Here is a 21,588-nt window from a genome sequence, read left to right on the forward strand (position 1 = left end):
ATCCCTGATGAATATAGATGCTAAAATCCTCAACAAAATATTAGCAAATCAGATCCAACAATACATTAAAAAGATCATACACCATCACCAAGTGGGATTTATTCCAGGGATGCAAGTTTGGTACAATATTTTCAGGTCAATAAATATGATACATCACATAAACAAAATGAAGGATAAAAATCACATGATCATATCAATAGACACAGAAAAAGCATTTGACTAAATCCAGAACCCATTTTTTAACAAAACCATATATGTTTTTATTTATTTTAGAGAGAGAAGAAGGGAGAGGAATAGGGAAATGGAAACACCAATGAGAGACAAACATGGATTGGCTGCCTCCTGCATGCCCCGACTGGGGATTGAGCCCCCAACCTGTGCATGTGCCCTGACCAGAAATTGATCTGGTGACCTCTTGTTTCATGGGTCAGTGCTCAACCAAGTAGCCACTTTACTCAAAGTTTTTTCATAAAAACTCTCAGGAAAGTGGGAATAGAGGAAAAATACCTCAACATAATAAAGGCCACATATGAGACACCTATAGCCAACCTCATACCCAATAGGCAAAAACTAAAAGCATTTCCTTTAAAATCAGGAACAAGACAAGGATGTATGATTTCACCACACTTATTCAACACTAGAGGCCTGGTGCACGAAATTCATGCACTGGAGGGGGGTGTCCCTCAGCCCAGCCTGCACCTTCTCCAATCTGGGACCCCTCGGGGGATGTCGGACATCCCTCTCACAATCCAGGACTGCTGGCTCCCAACTGCTTGCCTGCCTGCCTGCCTGATTGACCCTAACTACTCCCCTGCCAGCCTGATAGATGCCTAACTGCTCCCCTGCCGGCCCGATCTCCCCCAACTGCCCTCCCCTGCCAGTCTGATTGCCCCCAACTGCCCTCCCCTGCTGGCTCAGTCACCCCTAACTGCTCTCCCCTGCTGGCCTGATCGCCCACAACTGCCCTCCCCTGCCAGCCATCTTGTGGCTGTGGGAGCTGCCATCTTTTAGGGTGTGGCAGTCAATTAGCATACTCCCTCCTTATTGGCTGAGGGCGCTGCCATCTTTGAGGGCGGGGCAGTCCATTAGCATATTTCCTCCTTATTGGCTGTGGGTGCCACCATCTTTGCGATGGCATGACAGTCAATTAGCATATCCCCTCTTTATTAGATAGGATAGTATTGGAAGTCCTAGCCATGGCAATTAGACAAGAAAAAAATAAAAAGCATGCAAATTTGAAAGGAGGAAGTAAAATTCCTATTATTCACAGATGATATGATATTATACATTAAAAAACCAAAGACTCCACCAACAACCTACTAGAGTTATTAAATAAATCCAGTAAATAAGCAGGATACAAAATTAACATCCATAAACAATGGCATTTTTATACACCAATAATGAATTCTCAGAAAGAGAGTTTAACAATCCCATATAACATTGCAACAAATAAATAAGATATCTAGGAATAAACATAATCAAAGAGGTACAAGACCTGTACTCAGAAAACTATAGGGCATTGAAAGAAGAAATAGAGGAAGATACAAGCAAGTGGAAGCACATACCATGTTCATGGATTGGAAGAACTAACATCATTAAAAATGTCCATACTACCCAAAGTGATCTACAGAGTCAATGCAATCACTATGAACATGCTTTTTCTGTGTCTATTGATATGATCATGTGATTCTTATCTTTCATTTTGTTTATGAGGTGTATTATATTTATTGACTTGCAAATATTGTACCAAACTTGCATCCCTGGAATAAATCCCACTTGATGATGGTGTATGATCTTTTTAATGTATTGCTGGATCTGATTTGCTAATATTTTGTTGAGGATTTTAGCATCTATATTCATCAGGGATATTGGCCTGTAATTTTCTTTCTCTGTAGTGTCTTTATCTGGTTTTGGAATTATGATAATGCTGGAATCAGCATAGTTCACAGATCTAGAAAAAATATTAAAAAAATTTATATGGAACAACAACAAAAAGACCTTGAATAGCTGCAGCAATCTTGAGAATGAAGAACAAAGTTGGAGGGATCACAATACCAGATATCAAACTATGCTACAAGGCCGTTGTAATCAAAACAGCCTGGTACTGGCACAAAACAGGCATGTAGATCATGGAACAGAACAGAGACCCCAGAAATCGGCCCAAGCCATCATGCTCAATGAATATTTGACAGTTTAGAGTTTCCTCAAAAACCTAAAAATTAAACTGCCTTATGACTCAGCAATCCCCCTTCTGGGAATATATTTTATGAAACCCAAAACACCATTCAGAAATTATATATGCACTCCATGTTCACAGTAGCCTAACAATAGCCAAGATCTGGAAACAGCCCACGTGCCCAAGTGTGGATAAAAAAAAGGTATGGTACATTTACACCATGTGCTACTATGCTGCTGTAAAAAAGAAGCATTTAATACCCTTTAAGACAGCATGGAGGGCCCTGGAGAGTATTATGCTAATCAAAACAAGCTAGTCAGAGAAAGACAAATATCACATGATCTCACTTATATGTGGAATCTAATGAACAACATAAACTGCTGAATAAAATAGATCCAGAGACATGGAAGCATGGAATGACTGACAAATCTCAGAGGCAGTTGGGGAGGGGAGTTTGGGAAGAGATTAACCGAAGAACTTATATGCATATCTACATAACCCATGGGCACAGACAGTAGTGAGGTGAAGGCTGGGGGTGGGGCAGGAGCTGGATGGAGGGGTGCAAATGGGGAGAAATGGGGGACATCTGTCATACTCTTAACACTAAAAATAAATTTTGTAGGAAAGCATTTAAAAAGGAAAAACCCAAACTGGGCAGAGAGGCCGGTAGAAAGTGGGCATTGAAGGCGATTCGGTGTGGGCCCCGGAAGGGGAGGGAGCTAGGGAGAAGGCCTGTCCCTGTGGTCAGGAATGCTGATGCTCAGAGTGCATGGGGTGAGGCCTCTAACTGGAGCAGGACCTGGGCACTGGAGACTGGAGGACCTTGTGAAGGGGTCACGGATGTGGCTGAATTCTGTTCTACTGTTTTTTGCAAAGTAGGGCTCATGGGCAAAGTGCTGGTGGCCTCTCCTTGCTGCCCCATGGGGATGGGAGGAGAGAGAAACTGAGGGACCAGGCCAGGTGGGTCTGGGAGGTTCTCAGCCTGTTGGAAGAACAGGCTCCTAAGACAGGGCAGAGCGGTGGTTCAGGGGTCATGCCCCTGACTCCCAGGTTCTAGCTGCCAGATCAGCACCAGCCAGGAAGAGCATGTGGGAGTCTTGCTGGAGCAGGAGCAGGAGCAGCAGGAGGAGCAGGAACAGAACAAAGAGCAGGAGAAGGGGGAGAAGCAGGAGGAGGAGAAGGAGCAGCAGGAAAAACAGGAGGAGGAGGAGCAAGAGGAGGAGGAGGATCAGGAACAGAAGGAGGAGGAGCAGAGGAGGAGGAGGATCAGGAACAGGAGGAGGAGGAGCAGAGGAGGAGGAGGAGGAGCAGGAACAAGAGGAGGAGGAGGAGGAACAGGAGGAGGAGGAGCAGGAGCAGGAGGAGGAGGAGGATCAGGAACAGGAGGAGGAGGAGCAGAGGAGGAGGAGGAGGATCAGGAACAGGAGGAGGAGGAGCAGAGGAGGAGGAGGAGGAGCAGGAACAAGAGGAGGAGGAGGAGCAGGAACAAGAGGAGGAGGAGGAACAGGAGGAGGAGGAGCAGGAGCAGGAAGAGGAGGAGGAGGAGGAGGAACAGGAAGAGGAGGAGCAGGAGCAAGAGGAGGAGGAGCAGGAGGAGGAAGAGTAGGAGTAGGAGCAGCAGGAGAAGGAGTAGTAGTAGGAGGAGCAGGAGCAGGAGCAGGAGGAGTAGGAGGAGCAGGAACAGGAGGAGGAGAATCAGGAAGAGGAGGAGGAGGAGGAGCAAGAGGAGGAGCAGGAGCATTTGGAAGAGGAGGAGGAGCAGGAGGAGGAGGAAGAGCAGGAACAGGAGGAGGAGGAGCAGGAGCAAGAGGAGGAGGAGCAGGAGGAGGAAGAGTAGGAGTAGGAGCAGCAGGAGAAGGAGTAGTAGTAGGAGGAGCAGGAGCAGGAGGAGGAAGAGTAGGAGGAGGAGCAGGAGCAGGAGCAGGAGGAGTAGGAGGAGCAGGAACAGGAGGAGGAGAATCAGGAAGAGGAGGAGGAGGAGGAGCAAGAGGAGGAGCAGGAGGATTTGGAAGAGGAGGAGGAGCAGGAGCAGGAGCAGGAGGAGCAGGAGGAGGAGGATTAGGAAGAGGAGGAGGAGCAGGAGCAGGCTTGCCTGGACTGAAGGCCGTCCGCGACTGGCGGGGCACCACTGCCACCAGGGCCCGAGAACTCAGGCCCCACTTGAAGGGTTGGCTGCCACATGGACCCCGAGGACAGAGCATGGACTGAGGGACCTTCTGGGGCCTCGAAATCTAATGGGGTTTGGGCCCTGGCCAGGTAGCTCAGCTGGTTAGAGCATCGCAACCATACACCAAAGGTTACGGGTTCCATCCTGGTCAGGGCACATACTAGCAACCAATGAACATATCAGTAAGTGGAACAACAAATCGAAGTTTCTCTCTCTCTCTTAAATCAATTACAAAACATCTAATGGTGCTTGCCCTTCAGGCTTGAACTTGCTTGGGGCCCATGGCCTCTCCTTTCCCTTCCTTCCCTCTCCTCCCTCTGGCATGGAAATGCCAGCCATGGGGCTGCCCGGCCTGCAGACCCCAAGTCTGCTCCACAATCCGTGGCTGGGAGACCTCAGTCCCAGGACCCCTCACTTTCGTGACTCCTCTGCCTGGTTTAGCTGAGATTTGGGACTGAGAGGGGATGCTGGATGGGTTAGACCTGCGGGGGTGTTGGGGTGGGGTATTCTGCATGTGAGAAAGATGTGAATTTGTGGAGTCAGTGGATAGACTGTTGCAGCTTGAGTTGTGTGCCTCAATTTATACACTGACATCCTACCCCAGTGATGGCGAACCTTTTGAGCTCGGCGTGTCAGCATTTTGAAAAACCCTAACTTAACTCTGGTGCCGTGTCACATATAGAAATTTTTTGATATTGGCAACCATAGTAAAACAAAGATGTATATTTTTGATATTTATTTTATATATTTAAATGCCATTTAACAAAGAAAAATCAACCAAAAACATGAGTTCACGTGTCACCTCTGACACGTGTGTCATAGGTTCGCCATCACTGTCCTACTCTCTCCCCCTGTCCTGCAGAAAGCAGCTGCATTGGGATGATGGAGGGTGTGATCAGTGAGTTAAGGAGAGGGTTCCCTGGATTGACTGCGAATTTATGAGAAGGGGACTTGGGGACACACACACACAGGAGAAGGCCACAGTGGTGGAAGTGCAGAGCGAGCTCAAGGCTGTGGAGGCGGGAAAGGAGACCATGGTCAGCCACAGGGGCCGCCTGCCCCTGCCCCCACCTTGATCTGACCCCAGAGCCCGGGGGCAGGATACGCTTCTGTGGTTAAGCTGTCGGACCTGTGCTTCTTTCCCATGCCGGCCTTCAGACACTCACTGGTGCTGTCCTGAGAGCCGCGTGCTGCGTGAGCCTCACACTGCTCACACTGCCTGGGCCCTGCTCGGGTCCCCCAGTCCACGGGCTGGGCCCGGATGGGATCCACTTAGCGGAAACAAAGCTGGAGCCTGGAAACTGTGCACGTGGAGCCCAGGCCAGGGGACAGACTTCCCCTGGGACCCGTGTCCTTTTCCAATTCTGTTGTGGGCAGTCACCCTGCAGGGCCAGGCTAACACTCAGGCCTGAACACCCCGCATCGGCGGCCCTGCGAGCCCAGGCAGTGCCTCCGCTCCTGGAAGTGCCTCCTCCCAGAGCCAGGCTCAGCGGCTCCTGCCCTGGCCCCTCCTGGGACCCTGGCCCTGCCAGGTCTGCCCTGCCTGCCCCTGGGCGGCCTCTGCCCAGACACTGGCCACCATAGCAGGCCTGGACGCTGCATGGCCTGTGGCTGCCCGGCTGTGAGCCCCTGGCCCTTGAGCCCCCAACACATGCCCCACGTCCCCTGCGCATGGCTCCTGCCTCCCAGCACCTCACGCCCTGCCATGGTTCCTGGCCTGGCTGCCACCTGCCTTGTTTTGGCCCCAGGGTGGATGGTGCCTCCCTCTGCTGTCCTGCCTATGGGTCATGCATGCTCTAGTCTGGTCACCAGGACCCAAGGACACACCCCAGATACTCGGCGAGGTTGGGACAGACAGAGTGGCTGGGCTTTCCAGGAACGGCAACAGGCAGTGAGGCGTGTCCTGCGGGTGCCCCAGGCCAGGCCCTGCTGACCACTGGGAGGCAGAGCCCAGCTTTGCGGAGGCGGTGCTGGGGAGCCCAGGCCTGCGTCTCCCCAGCTCAGCCTCGTCCTTCAGGCTGATCTGCCCCCGCCCCAGGCCTGGGCCGAGGGCACCCCCCTTTCTCACGTACCCGTCAGAATTAGGCTCACAGGATGCAGTGTCACAAGGTAACATGTACATATTTATTTCAAGGCGACAAGGGCACACACTGTGCAGCGACCCCGGCCGAGCGCTCGGCAGCGGGGTGTCCAGGGAAGCGGTTTCCTCGCGCTGGAAGCTGGAGGCGGCTCAGGGGGTTTATGTACAAGGACCCAGTGGCAGGCCGGGCCAGGGTGCAAGGCGGCGGGCACCCCCTCCTTATGTCCACGCTCCTGCCCGGCGGGTCACTTTACCTGCGGACAACAGAGGCAGCGTGAGGCATGGCTCAGGGCGGGGCTGGGTGCCCCTGAGCCCCAGCCCTCCAGCCCGCCCACTCACCTTGAACAGGGTGACTGTTGTGCTGTAGAAGAGGCTGAGCAGGAACAGGACGATGAAGGTGGAGGCCATGGTATTGAGGTTCTCGAAGCCCTCCTCATCGGCGCTCACCTCACCCCCTGCAGGGACACAACACGGGGCTCAGTGCTGCACCCCAAAACCCCCTCCCAGGCCACCCATCTCCCATTTCTGGGGGTCCTGGTGGTGCTGCCCCAGGAGGACAGGGCGGGGTGCAGCAGGGCTGGGACCCCAGTGAAGTGCTTTCAGGGTCCTGGGCTCTCCTAGAGGTGGTACAGCCAGGGCCATTTGGGGTGACGAAGCTGAGAGTGGGACCTCCTGTCCCCTGTGGTTGGGGGTGGCCGTGGGGGCAGGCACAGGTCTGGGCCCGAGGGACCCTCCTTGCTTCCTCAGTGGGACTCTCACTCTCTCCTTCTCAGAGTGGAGGGTGAGTGTGGGAAGCCATGGGGGGCCCTGGCTGGCTTGTCTGCCCCACTAGGAATCATATCTCTGGGATCAAGGGGTCTGACAGACACCCGAGGCTCCAGACAGAGTGAGGCTGGGATGGACAGACGGACACATTCAATGGGGTCTGGAGCCCCAACAAAGATGGGCCTTTGAGGCAGTGTCTGGAGCCCAGGTCCCCAAAGGACCAAGAACGTGGGGTGTCTAGGGGGTGGCCCGAAGGGGGGCAGTGCTGTCTGCTGGGAATGGAGCCCCACCCGGGCCCCTGTCCCCCTCACTCCCTGCTGCAGACTGTCTCTTTCCCCACCGTTTCCAGGGCCAGGTGTTTGCGGGACAGAGCCCACCAGATCAGCCACCCTGCCTCCAGGACACGCTGACTACTTCTGTTCACAGGCGGGTGCAGGTCCTGCTGTTTCAACAGCCTGGACAGGGCTTGGGTGGCCCCAAGGAGCTGCAGCCACCCTCCAGGTGGCCCTCTGAGCCTGGGATGGTGCCCTGGTCAGAGTCCTGGCTGGGCTGGCCCGTGGATGCACCTCCAAGCAGAGACAGAGGACAAGCAGACTGGGCAGGAAGTCCTGTAGCAAGCGCGGTGCAGAGGCAGGAGTGTGCAAAGGAACCGAGTGACCAGGGTGCACAGGGTGGACATCCGTATGTGTGTGTCTGCACGTGCATGTGTCTGTGCAAATGTGTCCATGTGTCAGTGTACATCTGTGCATTTATGACTCATCTCTGTGTGCGAATGCTCATGTGTGTCTCTGTGTGGATGTGTGTATGATCGTGCGTTAACTGTGCATGCATGTGTGTGCAGATATCTCTGTGTGCATGTGTCTATGCCTCTGCATATGTGTATGTGTATATGTGCATGCATGTTCATGTCCACTGCATGTGTGTCTCTATATCCATGTGCATTTGTGCGTCTGTGTGTATGTGTCCATGTATGTGTGTGTGTGAGTGTGCATGCGTCTGTGGATTTGTGTATATGAATATGTAGGTATTTGTGTATCTGTGTGCATGTGTACATGTCTTTGCATGTCTCTGTGTGTCCATATCCATGGTATGTGTCTCTGTGTCTATATTCATGTGTGTATATCTGTGCATGTGTGCCTGTGTCCATGTGCATGTGTGCCTCTGTGTGGATGTGTCCATATCTTTGCATGTGTTTCAGTGCATACATGCGAGTCTCTGTGTAAACACCTGTGCACATGTGCACGAGTGTGTACTGCATGTCTGTGTCTTTGCATACATGTGTACATGGGCATGTGTTTGTGTGCCCATGTCCACAGCATGTCTGTGTTTATGTCCATGTGTGTGTCTGTGTCTGTGGGCATGCATGTCTTTGTGTGTGTCCATATTTGGGCATATGTTTGTGTGCCCATGTCCACAGCATGTATCTTTGTGTCCATGTCGATGCATGTGCATGTCTGTGTGTGCCTGTGTCCAAGTGCATGTGTGTCTTTGTGTATGTCCATATCTGGGCATATGTCTGCATGCATGCATGCATGTGTCTCTGCATGTGTGCATGTGTCTGTGTGCCAATGTCCATAGCATGTGTATCTATGTCCATGCCCGTGTGTGTATGTCTCTGTGACCATGTCCATGTGTGCCTTTGTGTGTGTCCATATCTGGGCAAGTGTCTATGTGTATGTGTGCCCATGTCTACTGCATGTGTATCTACGTCCGTGTGTGCATGTCTGTGCGCACACATGCATGTGTCTTTGTATGCATGTGTGCGTGTTGTACGCCCAGGCCCCCCTGAGCCCATAGCAGCAGTGGAGAAGCAGTGAGCATTGGTGCTGTCTGCTGGGAGGGAGCACTCTGAAGGGCAAGCATGTCAACCTCATGGCCCATGGGCTACATGCCTTGTTTATTTGGCCCGTGTTAGCCTTTGAGTTTGACATGCTTGCTGTAGGGGCTCAGGGCTTTGAGAGGCAGGTGGGAGGCCAGTGGGTGAGGCAGGGGTGGGGGCAGTGGTGGCAAGTGGTCTGTGCGGTGGGGGCAGCACAGCCATGGCCCCAGCAGGCAAGAGCATTGCTCACTCGGACCAGCATCTTTTGAACGGATCTTTTTATTTCTAGTTTTTATAGAATGCAACACCCCACCCCATTGACACAGTCAGTTTGCACACACAGCACAGGTCAGCCAGAGGCTCCAGGACCACCCTTGAGGGGCAGCCTGGGGTTCAGTGGCAGGTGCTGGCCATGTCAGACATGACCAGGGACACGTTGTACAGGGTGGGTTTACCGGTGGACTTGTCCACGCTCCTCTCGGTCACCGAGTACGGCAGGGCCTCGTGGGCCACGACGCAGGTGTAGGTCTCCCCGGCGCTCCATTCCTCCTCACTCACGGTCAGGATGCTGTGGGCGAAGTACAAGCCGGGGGCCTGGGGCTCGGGCATTGGGGCGCTGGTCACATACATGTCGGAGGACACGGGCTGCCCTCTCTGCAGCCACTGCACATACACGTCTGGGGGCGAGAAGCTCTTCACCAGGCAGGTGACCGAGGCCGACTCCCGCAGGCTCAGCTGCTCCCGGCTGGGCGGCTGCACGTACACCGAGGGCATGTGCTTGGCGATTTCTGTGGGGAGAGGGTGGGGTGAGCTCAGGTCAGGGGCAGCGGGGTTCTTCCCTGACAACAGGGGGAGCAGAGGGCATGTGTGTCTGTATGTCTTAGTGTATGAATGTGCAGGTATCTGTGTGTCCGTGTGCATGTGCCTATGTCCATGTGCATCTGTGCCTTTGTCCATGTGCATGTGTGCCTCTGCTCCCGGGCCTGCCATGGGGTCCAGGCCCTGGATGCCATGTGTGGGAGGGTCTGGGGTGGTGGGAAGGGCAGGGCAGGCCTACCCTTGGGCCTGAAGATGGTGTGCTTCACTGGTGAGGGCAGGTCCGTGTGGGACACCGTGCAGGTGAACTTCTCGCCCGACTCCCAGTCCTCCACGCACACTGTGGCCTTTCCTATGGCACTGAAGGTGGCGTTGGGGTGGCTCTCGGAGATGTTGACGTGGGTTTTCACTTCATCGCCATTCTGGCGGGTCCAGGAGATGCTCAGGCTGTCATAGGTGGCCAGGTCCGTGACCAGGCAGGACAGAGTGGCCTCTTTGGTGAGGAAGATGCTGGCGAAGGTTGGGGGGATGGTGAAGACTCGGATGGTGGATGAACCTGGGACAGGAGAGGGGGTGGAATCAGGACAAGGGGTCAACTTAGCCGAGCCTCTCCTGGGCCCTGGGGTCCTCCTGGAGGGGACGCTGGGCCTCGCCCGACAAGCGGCCCCGAGTGGCCCTGTGGGGCCCCCTCCCTGCCCTTGGCCTCTCCGGGAAGCCAAGGCTCGGGGAGCTGCTGGCCTCATCAGGGGCAGGGTCTGCCGACCCGAGTGGACACCTGTGTGTTGGGGGTCTCTGCCCTGGGCCCTCGGGGCAGGAACACTCACTGGGGCCGCACATGGACGACACGTTTTTCTGGTAGATCAGCTCCTGGTGCTCCACTTGGCAGGTGAACACGCTCTGGCTGAGCCAGTCGCTCTCGGTGATGGTCAGCCTGCTGGTGACCCTGTAGGTCACGGGGCGGGCTTTGCGCTCGACCTCTGGCCTGTCCGTGACGAAGCCGGAGGTTAGCAGCTTCCCCTCCTTCAGCCAGGACACCGCGATCTTCCTGGGGTTGAAGCCCGTGGCCTGGCAGATGAGCGTGGACGTGCGGGGGCCGGAGCCGGTGAAGGAGTCTCGGGGCGGGATGAAGACGTTCACGTGGGGGGGCAGCGGTTGGCCACCTGCAGGGAGGGGACAGCGTCAGCCTGGCCGCCCGCCCCCTCGCCCGCCCGCCAGGGGAGGAGGCCCCGCTCACCTGGGATGGGCACTTGTACTTCTTTTTCGCCGTTGGAGTGTTTGACCTTGCACGTCACGAACTCGTCCGTGCCCTGGAGGATGTCGGCGCTGGGCAGGAGCAGCTGCGAGCTGGCCTCGTACTTGCCTCCCCTCAGGACCGATGGGAAGTTCTGGATGTCCTGGTTGATGATGTCACTGGCGTTCTTAAATTTCCAGGAGAAGGTGACGGGGATGGGCAGGAAGTCCTTGGCCAGGCAGCCCATGGCCACCAGGCGCTCATCGTACAGGGAGTTCTCACAGGAGACGAGGGGGAAGACGTTGGGGGCAGACACGCTCTCTGAGGACCCGAGCGGGACAAAAGAGAAAGGGGCGTGAGAGGATGACTTCCCGGACTCAGCAGGACAGGGGTCAGGCCCTGTCGCCCCAAGGCTGCCCCTCGATGGGCCCCCCAGGCCTCGCCACCTGTGGGGCAGGCAGTGTGGCAGGCCGGAGCCCTGGCCAAGGCTTGGGTCCGGGGAGGCTGCCACGGCCCCCACCCCGCAGGAGCTGGCTCTGAGCCTGGGAGGACAAGAGCTGCTCTTGCTGGAGTGGCAGGATTGGCCTTTCCTCCCCCGGCAGTGCTGTCCCCAGACGCAGGAGCATGTACACCCTGGCTCCTGGCTCACACGGCCCAGGCCCAGGTCAGTGCAGCCTTCCCTCTGACCACTGCAGTCGCACGCTCAGTCCCAGCACCCGGGGATCCCCAGGCAGCTGTCAGCGAGAGAGGGGCCCTGTGAGCCCAGCCCTCACTGCTGTGGCTCTGCCACATGGAGCCCTGCCCTGGGTGCCTGGGGTCCAAAGGATGGTGTGTGTGATGGGAGGACGAATACAGATTCAACTCAACACAACCTGAGCACAACCAGGTCACGGGGTCAGCCCAGGGTCAGCAGCTCAGTCCTGCACGGTCAGCTCAGCCCATGATACCCCAGTGGACCAGCCGGTTAATGCAGCCAAAGCAAATAGCAAAGACCTCTGAGATAAGCCAGCTTACCCGAGCCATTTTTGCTGAACCCAGCTTAGCCCAGCTCTTCCCAATCCAGCTCAGCCCACTCAGCTCACTGAGCACAGCTCAGCTCAGCCCAGCTCAGCCCAGCCCAGCTCAGCTCAGCCCAGCTCAGCCCAGCTCAGCTCAGCCCAGCTCAGCCCAGCTCAGCCCAGCTCAGCTCAGCTCACCCAGCTAAGCCCAGCTCAGCTCAGCTCACCCAGCTAAGCCCAGCTCAGCTCAGCCCAGCTCAGCTCAGCTCAGTTCAGCCCAGCTCAGCCCAGCTCAGCTCAGCCCAGCTCAGCCCAGCTCAGCCCGGCTCAGCTCAGCTCACCCAGCTCAGCCCAGCTCAGCTCAGCCCAGCTCAGCCCAGCTCACCCAGATCAGCTCAGCTCAGCCCAGCTCAGCCCAGCTCACCCGGCTCAGCTCAGCTCACCCAGCCCAGCTCAGCTCAGCTCACTCAGCTCAGCTCAGCTCACTCAGCTCAGCTCACCCAGCTCAGCTCAGCTCAGCCCAGCTCAGCCCAGCTCACCCAGATCAGATCAGCTCAGCCCAGCTCAGCCCAGCTCACCCGGCTCAGCTCAGCTCACCCAGCTCAGCTCAGCTCAGCTCAGCTCACTCAGCTCAGCTCACTCAGCTCAGCTCACCCAGATCAGCTCACCCAGCTCAGCTCACTCAGCTCAGCTCACCCAGCTCAGCTCACTCAGCTCAGCTCAGATCAGCTCAGCTCAGCTCAGCTCAGCTCACCTAGCTCAGCTCACCTAGCTCAGCTCACCCAGATCAGCTCACCCAGCTCAGCTCACCCAGCTCAGCGCACTCAGCTCAGCTCACCCAGCTCAGCTCAGCTCAGCTCAGCTCACTCAGCTCAGCTCACCCAGCTCAGCTCAGCTCAGATCAGCTCACCCAGCTCAGCTCACCCAGCTCAGCTCACTCAGCTCAGCTCACTCAGCTCAGCTCAGCTCACCCAGCTCAGCTCACCCAGTTCAGCTCAGCTCAGCTCACCCAGCTCAGCTCAGCTCACTCAGCTCACCCAGCTCAGCTCAGCACAGCTCACCCAGCTCAGCTCAGCTCACCCCACCCAGCTCAGCTCAGCTCACCCAGCTCAGCTCACCCAGCTCAGCTCAGCTCAGCTCACCCAGCTCAGCTCAGCTCACTCAGCTCACCCAGCTCAGCTCAGCTCAGCTCACCGAGCTCAGCTCAGCTCACCCCACCCAGCTCAGCTCAGCTCAGCTCACCCAGCTCAGCTCAGCTCAGCTCACCCAGCTCAGCTCAGTTCACCCAGCTCAGCTCAGGTCAGCTCACCCAGCTCAGCTCAGCTCACCCAGCTCGGCTCAGGTCAGCTCACCCAGCTCAGCTCAGCTCACCCAGCTCAGCTCAGCCCAGCTCAGCTCACCCACCTCAGCTCACCCAGATCAGCTCAGCTCAGCTCAGCTCACCCAGCTCAGCTCACCCACCCCAGCTCACCCAGCTCAGCTCAGCTCAGCTCAGCTCACCCAGCTCAGCTCAGCCCAGCTCAGCTCAGCCCAGCTCAGCTCACCCACCTCAGCTCACCCAGCTCAGCTCAGCTCACCCAGCTCAGCTCAACTCAGCCCAGCTCAGCTCAGCCCAGCTCAGCTCACCCACCTCAGCTCACCCAGCTCAGCTCAGCCCAGCTCAGCTCAGCTCAGCTCACCCACCTCAGCTCACCCAGCTCAGCTCAGCCCAGCTCAGCTCACCCACCTCAGCTCACCCAGCTCAGCTCAGCTCAGCTCAGCTCAGCTCACCCAGCTCAGCTCAGCTCAGCCCAGCTCAGCTCAGCTCAGCTCACCCACCTCAGCTCACCCAGCTCAGCTCAGCTCAGCTCAGCTCACCCAGCTCAGCTCAGCTCACCCAGCCCAGCTCAGCTCAGCTCAGCTCAGCTCACCCAGCTCAGCCCAGCTCAGGCCAGCTCAGCTCAGCCCAGCTCAGCTCACCCAGCTCATCTCACCCAGCTCATCTCAGCCCAGCTTACCCAGGCTCAGCTCAGAAAGCTCAATTCAAACTGGTTCAGTTCAGCTCAGCTCAGGCCGCCTGGAGCAGCCCAGTGTAGCCCTGCTTAGCCCCGTGGTTCTGGTCAGAAAGGCTCAGACCACCTGACCTGCTCACCTCAGCTGAAGCATCTCACCCCGGAGTTCTGTACAGGTGGGCTCAGCCCAGGTCAGTTCCTTCCCGGGGCCTCTTCCTGCCTTTCGCCCCTGATACACCCGCTCCAACCTGGGCCCTGCTCCCGCTGGCGTTCGGCCCCAAGCAGTGCCAGTCACTGCCCCCCTCAGCAGCCTGGTTAAAGTACCCCCACCCACTTTAAGTCAGTAAACATCGGTGGGTCTCCGGGAGCACTGGATCCGGAGAATGGCTCCCCCGCCATGTGCCCCACTGTCAGTCTCTGCCTTTAACCACATTCCCCCCAGAGAAAAATCATCACTCGAAATGGCCAGGAAATGCATTTTTCTCATCTCGCCACTTAAACCCTGCTCTGTAGCACAAGGCGTGGGCTACTTTCTAATGCGCGACAAAGACCTGAAAACTGAAGCTGTGCTCACAACTTAGGGAAAGACAAACGTGCGGGCTTGTCTGAGCCACACCGTCCGCAGCCGGGAAGGCATGGGGCAGCACTGGCCACTTTTCCCTGGAAGGTGGGTCGAGGGGTCACACACAGGCCTCTCCGCCTCCACTGGGCACCAATGGTCCAAGATCCCCCTTCAAGTGGAGGCAAAGCTGTCACACCCACTGCCCCGAGGGCTGGCAGCGGTGGCTTCTCTCACCACACCTGCCGGTCACTCGCACGTCCTGGGGCAGGGGAGGGGAGGCCTTTGTCCTGCAGCAATTCCTCCAACTCCACCACTCACTCACTCACTCACTCACTCGGGACTCGGACTCGGTCACTGGGGACTCAGGAGAGCAGCCGGCTGGTGGCAGAAGCCAGGGCTGCACCTCCTACCCCGGGGCTCGGCCGCTCTCAGACCCTCCACCTCCAGGGGAGCAAGTTCAAGTGCGAAGGAGACCTTGCCACGCGCCCGGCTCCTTTCTGCCTGGAGACCTGACGGGTTTCCTCTTAGTGCACGGACTACGAGGCTTCACTCAGCCAAACCGGGACAATCCCACACAGTTCACCTGCACTCTGTCCTCAGAGGCACACTTGGAGATCGGTCTGGAAACAAGGCGACCTTATCAGAAATCACAAAGTGCCTCTTCCTCATGGAGAAAAAACACTAACTTAAAAAAAAACAGGACAGTCCCTGTGAAACCGGGCTGTGGGGATGGGCCAGCACGGTGAATGACCACTGGCAGGGCCAGCGGGTTAAAAATAGGCACATGGGCCCTGGTAAACGGCCCTGAGGCGGTTTCATGTCTCACACATGTTACTTTGAAAATGAATATAAATGAGAAGCTGGTTAGCGAAGTCCGAGAAACGAAACCCAGATGCTGAAAGAGGAACTCCTGGCTCCCGCGCCTCCGCCTTATCTCAGAGCTCAGCCACCAGGTGTTGTTAGATTTGTGGGCAAAACCCCCGAAACCACGTCTCAGCACCAGAAGCTATAAATGTGTCAACCGTGTTTTCTTGCTTCCGAAAATAGACTCTGGCCGGCCTGCTTCCGGCCGCTGGCTGCAGGTGCGCGGCCCCAGCCACCGCCGCCACCGGCTCCGCTCCATCCGAACAACCCTCAGCTCAGTGAAAAATCATCTATCTTTGTCAAAACTCAGCCCACGGTTCCCTGTCACCGTTTCTGGCCAAACTGGCACCACTATCTACTCCAGAAAGACGTGATCCCCGATTGTTAATTAAATAATAAGATTTTTAAAAATTTAGTGTCCTTGAAAATCTCTCACAGTTTAAAGTCACACTTTCCTTGCCCTGGCCTGTCTTGCCCAGTGGACAGAGCGTCAGCCTGCGGACTGAAGGGTCACAGGTTTGATTCCGGTCAAGGGCACAGGCTCGGGTTGTGGGCTCGATCCCCAGTGGGGGCTGTGCAGGAGGCAGCCAATCAATGATTATCTCTTATCATTGATGTTTCTGTCTCTCTCTCTCCCTTCCTCTCTGAAATCAATAAAAATATATTATAAAAAATAAAGTAAAATAAAGTCACACTTTTCTGAATTCTGTCTTTCAACTCGGTAAGCAAAGCATTTCCTTGGAGAAGCTGCCTCCCTGGGCTGAGCCCTCGGACCTCGGCCCCATCCCGGCCACACGCCCCTCCTCGCCGGGACGGTGCCCTCCTCACCAATACAGAAGTCTAAATACAACCTAACAAGTTTTAAATTAAATGATAGAAAAGTAATGGACTTGAAAAGAAATCCAATCTAGCCCAGGACTTGCCTCCTCGTTCTGAGGGCATTGTTTCCCTGAGCTGCCTGCTCCTGGTTCTGCAAACACTCGATTCTGACCGTGAAAATGTCCTGCGGCCCCGCTGGCCCTCGGCCGGTCTGACCTCTCGCCCCAGCACGGCCCTTCAGACCGGCAGCCTCTTCCAGGGGCTCAGTGACTCCCAGACAAGCTGCGTTATTTCAGTCTCCAAAAGGCGCCCGAAAATCAAGAGGCTCCGAAGTCCCTGCGCCCCAGCCCCTATCCTCCCTGGTCAGCCTGCCCAGGCCCCCGGTCTGGGGGACACGTCCCGAGGCCCAGCCACTGGTGCCCAGAAAGACCCACCAAGAGGAGCAGAAAAGAAAGGCCCGAGAAGGGCCAGCATTCTTACCTGAGGAGACAGTGACCAGGGTCCCCTGGCCCCAGTAGTCCATACCGTAGTCCTCACAACGGCTCAATCTCCATCCTCACCCCACAAAAACAGGGGGGCTGGCCCGGCATCGCCGGAGGCTGCCCGGGCCCCTGGCCATGAGCCGACAGCCCTGACTGGGACTCAGGAGTCCAAGCAACACAGCCGGCCACCTGCCCACAGCGGGCACAGCGGAGCCCATGGAGCTGGGCAGGGCTGTCACGTTGCCCCTGCAGTCTCATGTCACTGTCCTTGGGGAGAGGAGGTCGGTCTCCAGCCCCACTTGGGGGACCCTCTCCCCAGCTCCCTTTCCTGATCCCTAAAATGCCTGGGCATCTCCGATATCCAGACCCGATCCCCAACCTCCCCAAGTGCAGCTGCAGTGGGATGGCGTGAGGACTCACCTGAGGATACGGTGACCAGGGTGCCCTGGCCCCAGTATTCGAACCAGTTGTCACATTGTGACAACCGTGCCTGGGTCCCGGGCAAGAACCGGCGCCCAGCTCAGGCCTCACGTCCACCTCAGGTTACGCCCAGGAGGGCAGAGGGGACCACAGGGCCCGGAGGCCAAGGGTGGCTGAGACCCAGAGAGAACCCCGGCTGCAGAGCCAGGAGGAGAGACTCTGAATCGTCCTCTGCGCCCGGGGAGCCACGGTGCCCCCCAGCCCCTGCCTGAGTCCCCAGGCTGCCCCCGACCTCCTGGACCGGAGACCCAGAAACACACTCATTTTCCCCAAAAAGCACCAAAAACCCTCCAGGAGAGAGAGGAGAGAGAAGGGGTGGGAGACTCACCTGAGGAGACGGTGACCAGGGTGCCCTGGCCCCAGTATTCGAACCGGTTGTCACATTGTGACAACCGTGCCTGGGTCCCGGGCAAGAACTGGTGCCCAGCTCCGGCTTCCCGTCCACCTCAGGTTGCGCCCAGGAGGGCAGAGGGGACCACAGGGCCCGGAGGCCAAGGGTGGCCGAGACCCAGAGAGACCCCCGGCTGCAGAGCCAGGAGGAGAGACTCTGAATCGTCCTCTGCGCCCGGGGAGCCACGGTGCCCCCGGCCCCCTCCAGAGTCCCCAGGCTGCCCCCGACCTCCTGGACCGGAGACCCAGAAACACACTCATTTTCCCCAAAAAGCACCAAAAACCCTCCAGGAGAGAGAGGAGAGAGGGGTTGGGAGGACTCACCTGAGGAGACGGTGACCATGGTGCCCTGGCCCCAGTAGTCAAAGTAGTCACATTGCCCCGGGCTCCCTTAGGCCACGTACAAAAACCCGGCCCCGCCTGGCACCAGCCATCTCAGCAAACCCCTCTCCTCAGGACTCGGCACCCCGAGAACGCAGCCCTCTCTGCCTTCTACCACCCTGTCCCCCAAGAGGCTGCCCGCTGGGGACTCCGCCGGGCCCCACACAGAGCAAAAACCAATCTCTGGAAAGTCCTTTCCCGCCCCAGGAGAGAGGAGGAGAGAGGAAGCCGGCTTACCTGACGAGACGGTGACCAGGGTGCCCTGGCCCCAGTAAGTAAAGTCAGCACATTGCCTCGGGCTCCCTTAGGCCGTGTGCAAAAACTGCACCCCCCCCCCCCCCCCCGGCACTGGCCACCCCAGAAAACCCCGTCTCTTCGTCTCCTCGCCTCCAGACACTCAGCCCACTGTGCCTCCCCTGCAAAGGCCCCGTCCCCTATGAGAATCTGTCTGCAGAGCGGAGACCCCAGGGGCCTCAGGGGCAGTCCCCTGGGGACTCCACAGGGCCCCACATAGAGCAAAAAAAAAAAAAAAAAGTCTCTGGAAATTCCTTTCCCAGCCCCGGGACAGAGGGGAGAGGAAGCCGGCTTACCTGAGGAGACGGTGACCAGGGTCCCTGGGCCCCACACATCAAGAGCAGCGCACAGGGACACAGTTCCCGGTCCCCCCAGACATAAACCTGCCCAGGCCCCTGGACGGCTAGGCTGCTGCCCTGCCCAGGGCCACACGGACCCACGGCTAGGGGGGAGACGGGCCGAGTAGTGCAGCCTCCTACCTCACAATAATGCACCCCTCCCTTCTGTCCCACGTCTGAGACCAAACAGGACACCTGGCTTCGGCACACCTGACCTCCGTCCCAGGTTGAACAGTAGATGCCAGACTCACCTGGGGAGATGGTGACCAGGGTGCCCTGGCCCCAGTGCTCGAAGCCTCAGTGAGTGGGCCCCGAGCCGAGGCCTCAGAAATCCCCAGGGAGCCCCGGAACCTGCAAAGGCTGCTCTCTGCTCACAGACACACCCACCAGTGCCCCCGGCAGGCTCCCTCCTGCCCCCAGGCCCCAGGGCTGGGTTTGGATGTCCTTCCTGACATCTGGCTCACCCCTCCTGACCCCTGCCTAGGCTGCTCCCAGCACCCAGCTGGGCCCCTTGGCTGGGACGGCATCCCCATCTTGTGCTCCTACCCAGCCCCTGAGCCCCTGGCCCTGAGCCCTGGGGCAGCTGCCAGGTTTTTGTAGAGTTGTCAATCACTGTGCCCCAGTTGGCACTGTGGTTCCTGGCTTAGCCAAAACCTCCAGGCTGGGGTTGGGGCAGGTGGGTGGAGGTGGGTCTCCCCCTGAGGGCCAGGCTGGGGTGGGAGGCCATAGAGCAGAGGAGACCCCAACACCCAGTCCTGCTTTTCCCTTTTCTTTAGAAATAAAAGCAGATTCAAGGCTGCGCTGAGGCTTTCTCATGCCCCCCTCCTCACTCACGCATTTGGTTTGTTCTCAGTGGAGAAAGGCCTCGTACTGGGGGACTCGGGGGCTGATGGAACCGCTAGCCCATCGCTGATCTGTGGGGGGCCTCCTGGGGTCTGTCAGTGTCTCAGCCGAGAGGCTGCTTTCTCTCTCTGGTCACATCTCGTTAACTCTAACTGTTCGCTGCCCCCACAGGTGCGGGATCCTGGGGGTGACTGCTGAGCCAGTGTCCCACAAGGTGGTTCCCGCCCAGTCCCCTGGGGCGGCTGGTCCTTGGGGAGGGGTCTTAGGAAAGTAGTGCAGGGAGAGGGTCCCTCCTCCACACCTGGCAGGCTGCTGTCCCCCAACTCCCGGCTACAGGGAGAGGAGGAAGGATGGCATCAGCTCCTGTCAGACCAGGGCTGGTACCAGGACTCAGAGGGCCCAGGTGTGGGGAGGTAGGGCACAGGCTGCCTGGGGCCAGGTGCCAGCCTGCAGGTATGCTCAGGGGCAGGCTCTGCTGGGGGGAGACAGGGGCATGGACACAGCCTCACAGCCTCACAACCCTGAGGTCTGGGAGGGCACGATGGTGCCCTGACCGCTGGCTGGGGGAAGGTGAGAGCCCAGTGTGTTGAGAAGCCCGTATGTGTGTGTGTGTGCGTGCATGTGTGTGTGTGCACGAGCATGAGTGTACATGTGTGTGCATTTGCGCCTGAGTATATAAATGTACATGTGTGTACATCTATGCATTTGTACACACGCGAGTGTGCATGTGAGTGTACATGTGTGTGCACATGTGGGTAGGTGAATGTGCATGTGTGTACACTTGCGTATATATGTGCGCATGTACCTGAGTGGCTATGTGAGTATACAGGTGTGTACACCTGTGTGCATATGTGCACGTGTACATGAGTGGGCATGTGAGTGTACATGCGTGTACACCTGCGCATGTGCCTGTGTACATGAGCGGGTATGTGACCGTACATGTGTGTCACTTCAAGCAGAAGAACCGCCAAGTGGAGGCCCAGAGACTGGCCTTGTGCCTGGAGAGCTCAGGTGGCTGTATGAACTGCACTTACAGGCGACCTGAGGGCCCAGTGAAGGGGCTGAACATGTCAGGGGCTTTGCTTAAAGTCTCGCTCTAGAAGGTTCTGCCTGGTCCAATGTGAACAGATTTGGGTTGGGCTGGGGTGTGCGGGGCTGGAGGCCTGGTGGCTGAGAAAGGGATGGTGAGCAGGACCACGGGGCTTCCACGGGGGCAGGGAGAGCAGGGTCTGTGGGCAGCACTCCCAGGACTCAGGCAGAGCGGTGTCCCAGGATCCCGGGTCTGGAGAGATGGAGGGGCCCTTGAGGTGGGGCCGCAGATGCAGCGAGGGGCACAGGCAGGGTCGGGGACTAGGCTGAGGTGTGGGTTCTGGTCTCTGAGCCTTGGGGGGGGGGGTGACAGGGGAGGTACAGCCTGCGCTGTCCTTGGGGGTGGGAGTCCTGCCCTACAGGGTTCCTGGGGGGTGGCTCACAGTGCACTGGAGGCTTCCTCAGCCCCTCAGCCCCTCTCTGCAGGCTCTTCCTGCTGCGGCCCCTGCTCTGGGGCCTCCTGTCTCCCTCTCATGAACAAGGGGTAGGGCCTCCCCAGGCCCTTCAGGAAGCACCTGTCGGGCTCCCCAGGCCTCCAGTGCATGATGGGGGAGGAGAGTTGCCCACTCTGCCCTGCTGGCCTCTTTCCTCCAGCTCAGCCCCAGGCCCCAGGCCTAGCCTCCAGCTTCAGCCCCATCCCTCATCCTTAGCCCCATCCCTCATCCTTAGCCTCATCCCTCATCCTTAGCCCCATCCCTCATCCTTAGCCCCATACTTCATCCTTAGCCCCCATCCCTCATCCATAGCCCCACCCCTCATCCTTATCCCCATCCCTCATCCTTAGCCTCCATCCCTCATCCTTAGCCCCCATCCCTCATCCTTAGCCCCATCCCTCATCCTTAGCCTCATCCCTCATCCTTAGCCTCCATCCCTCATCCTTAGCCTCTATCCCTCATCCTTAGCCTCTATCCCTCATCCTTAGCCTCATCCCTCATCCTTAGCCTCCATCCCTCATCCTTAGCCCCATCCCTCATCCTTAGCCTCCATCCCTCATCCTTAGCCC

The 21,588-nt window shown here is 57.5% G+C and overlaps 2 gene segments (V, D, J or C); both read right to left on the reverse strand.

The window, feature by feature from the left end:
- LOC138999285 (immunoglobulin alpha-2 heavy chain-like) overlaps positions 1–18,212 on the reverse strand; it is a 69,498-nt gene extending 51,286 nt beyond the window's left edge. Inside the window, 1 exon segment of the C gene segment in view lies at positions 17,965–18,212. Within this exon segment, the coding sequence occupies positions 17,965–17,983 (19 nt within the window).
- Positions 6,446–18,347, reverse strand: LOC138999284 (immunoglobulin heavy constant mu-like). The segment is given in 7 exon segments: positions 6,446–6,677; positions 6,763–6,878; positions 9,463–9,795; positions 10,065–10,379; positions 10,648–10,983; positions 11,058–11,375; positions 18,259–18,347. Coding segments are annotated over 6 exon segments (1,353 nt in total).
- Between the last annotated feature and the right edge of the window lie 3,241 nt (positions 18,348–21,588).

Source organism: Myotis yumanensis, unplaced genomic scaffold (genome assembly GCF_028538775.1).
Source record: "Myotis yumanensis isolate MYYU_CA2020_CCGP unplaced genomic scaffold, mMyoYum1.0.hap1 SCAF_22, whole genome shotgun sequence".
Classification (NCBI taxonomy): Eukaryota; Metazoa; Chordata; class Mammalia; order Chiroptera; family Vespertilionidae; genus Myotis; species Myotis yumanensis.